The following is a 2,683-nucleotide window of genomic DNA, read 5'->3' as shown; positions in this document are numbered from 1 at the left end:
CCAGACAGCGTTTCTCGTGATTCTTCGGAAAGGTGGCAACGCTGTTGGAATACCACGCGTCCGTCACGGAACTTGTCGCCACAGAGAGCCGACATGGTGCTCTGGAAGTCGCTGGACTCGTGACTGATGAGAACGTTGAGCACCTCGTTCAAATGACACTTGATCTCCGTCGTGGCTAGCGACGCGTACGCCAGATCCAAGTCGTCTGATCCATCGCCGCTCGGCACCAGTTGATACGTGGTGACGCCGTCCTTGCGTCCTTTGCGGTGCCAGACCCGTGCGTTCATCGCAATCGCGGCGTGTAGCTTCGGGACCGTGGCGAGCAGGTCGTCGGCCATCTGCTGGTCTGTGAAGAGCATGTTCTGCTTGCCGCGACTGCCTCGGATCGCCAATCCACCTCGTCGTTGATCCTGTGGCGGTCGATACGACTTGAAGGTCGACGGTTTGCGCGGATACGACGGAGCTCTAGCGCGCGAAGCGGACCGACCCGAGCGGATACTTCCCGAACGACCGGATCGAGTGCTCATGGTCAAGGACGGTTCGAGTGCTTTGACGCGAATTGGAGAATGGCAATGGTGGCATGGATCGGGATGATAACGGAGACTATGCTGGTCGGATTCTATGCGCCAGACGGTCGTCGTGGTGAGCTCTTGTGGGACGTCGCCAGCCGCGCCACTGACAGCCGTGGTCACTTTCGGACGGATAGACCGGGCGCTCCAAACAGACAGCTCCACCAAAATGACAAGCTGGTCAACGGCAGCGATCCGCTGACTCTGTAGGTCGATGACCAAGACATTTGGAGCCTGAAGGATACACGTTACACTTGTGATCCAATGCAATGCATGCACTGCACGCAGACGCTTTCGCTTCACCAGATAAGATACAACGCGTCGGACAGTGCTCCGTTGCTGGAGATCATCTCTATGATATCCACCCGACAATCGTGCTCGATGGGGAACCACCGCGCTACCCTCTAAACCAAGAGGGTGGCAGTCTGTGCCTCGCGAAAGAGGCCAAGTCGGTCAAGTCATCCGGCGTAGACACCTCGCTACGCACTAATAACGAGGCGTAGAAACGTTATCGTTAGACTGCAACACGTTACGCCAAAATTAATCATAATCGAGTCGTGTTGAGGTGGTCACGTACATCGATTACTAGTATCATTTAAGACCGAGATTAATACTCAGCTGAGTACGCATGCCTGGCTGGGTGATGCTGGTAGAGGAAAGTTGCGCTGATGTTGACTTCAACGTCGCGCAGCTTTTACAGCGGAGTCACGAGTCGTGGCTCACGGATTGGAAACTTACCGGATAAGACAGCCACGCCAGTTCTGATGGTGCTCCTCTCAAGTCTCAACTTGAAACTCAGGCAGGTTGCATACGACCTCTTCAACGAATGCGGGTGGTTCTTCGTGATGGAGTATTCGACCAGAAAATGGTCTGGTGATGCTCGACAGCAGAGCGTCCTTAGCGTCAACACTTAAGAGTTTCGACGGGTGTACTGTTTCAACACCAGGTTTATTGACAACTATTGCAACCTTGTAAAGTTTGCAACTATCTAGCTTGGGATCAGTACGAGGTGAAGCTCAGATCTGCGCCTTCGGGTGCTGACTGTACGATGTGATCAACCATTTGCGGGGTCATCCGCTGGTTGACAGTCTGCCATCCAAGCGACAGCGACTGATCGAAGCTGCCTGTCCAGCAGTGTTCGTATCCACGGCCGTCCGTGACGCCGTACACGATAGAACCGTTGTAATACGGCTCGGTAGTGGTCTTCAAGAAGTCTTCAAGCAGGAAAACGGCGTCGTTCAGGTAGTAGCTGTCGGTGACGCCCACGTACACGTGCAGCTTGTTGACGAGTTTGTGACCGAGTCCCCGGGCGTGCCACTCACGCTGGAGCTTGGCACGAACGTCGTAGTGCGCTTCCCAGTATTCTACGACTTGTGGATTGATCTCACCTGTAAGTTTATCCCAAACGGCAGCAGGGTAGCCGTCCGTGTTGTTTAACGGAGAATACACGGCTTGCCACGCATCCCATTGACCACCGGAACGTCCTCGTGAGCCCATCGCGAGTTCGTGGTGGTTCTCTTCGGCCATCGTTTCTCGAATATCACCGAGATAGTTACGCTTAGCACCGCGGTCCTTCTGAGTCCAGTCACCGCGAGCATAGTAAGCGTTCTTGTTAGCGAAGAGATCCACTTGTTGGAATCTGTGGAAGTCGAACGCATCAGGACAGAACGACCAGCAACCGTTGTACTCTTCGGGATAGTAGACCTGGACGGCGAAGGATTCCCAGCCGCCAGTGGACCCGCCGTACATTGTACGCGCCCATCCTTCACCAATACCACGGAATTTCTTCTCGAGATATGGTAGGAACTCGTACGTGATGGCGTCTCCGTACGGTCCGATGTTAGCGCTGTTGACTGCATACGAATCATCGTAGTACGGATTGGCATGTTGAAGCTGCACGACGATTCCTCTCTTGTTGGTGAACGGATCAGTCGGTTTATCAGACGTCCAGTTGGAGAAGAAGTAGTATCCGTACTGTTCGCCTAGTGACGCGGACGTTGTGTTTGCAGGAGGAGACGGGTAGAAGCTGTGTTCGAACTCGCGACTGTAGTGCGTGTGGTAGATGAACAGAGGATAATGTACATCCTTCATTTCGTCGTCGAAAAAGCGGTGCG

General features: G+C 54.0%; 2 protein-coding genes across 2 annotated transcripts; both read right to left on the bottom strand.

Moving 5' to 3' along the window:
- Positions 1 to 63: 63 nt before the first annotated feature.
- On the bottom strand, positions 64 to 527 carry PPTG_18391 (hypothetical protein; the record flags this gene model as incomplete). The annotated part of the gene is made up of 2 exons (XM_008916436.1): positions 64 to 123; positions 228 to 527. The coding sequence occupies 2 exons, from the start codon at positions 525 to 527 to the stop codon at positions 64 to 66; spliced, it is 360 nt and encodes a 119-aa protein (XP_008914684.1).
- An 896-nt stretch (positions 528 to 1,423) lies between these two features.
- PPTG_18390 (hypothetical protein) lies at positions 1,424 to 2,670 on the bottom strand. Its single transcript, XM_008916435.1, has one exon. The coding sequence runs from the start codon at positions 2,658 to 2,660 to the stop codon at positions 1,569 to 1,571; it is 1,092 nt and encodes a 363-aa protein (XP_008914683.1). The 5' UTR covers positions 2,661 to 2,670; the 3' UTR covers positions 1,424 to 1,568.
- Positions 2,671 to 2,683: the final 13 nt, after the last annotated feature.

The sequence above is a fragment of the Phytophthora parasitica genome (assembly GCF_000247585.1).
Source record: "Phytophthora parasitica INRA-310 unplaced genomic scaffold supercont2.84, whole genome shotgun sequence".
In the NCBI taxonomy this organism is placed as follows: Eukaryota; Oomycota; class Peronosporomycetes; order Peronosporales; family Peronosporaceae; genus Phytophthora; species Phytophthora nicotianae.
This window is presented reverse-complemented; position numbering and strand designations above follow the sequence as displayed.

Excerpts from the sequence above, each read along its gene's own strand:
- PPTG_18390 (XM_008916435.1), bottom strand. The coding sequence starts at position 2,660 with ATGAAGGATGTACATTATCCTCTGTTCATCTACCACACGCACTACAGT.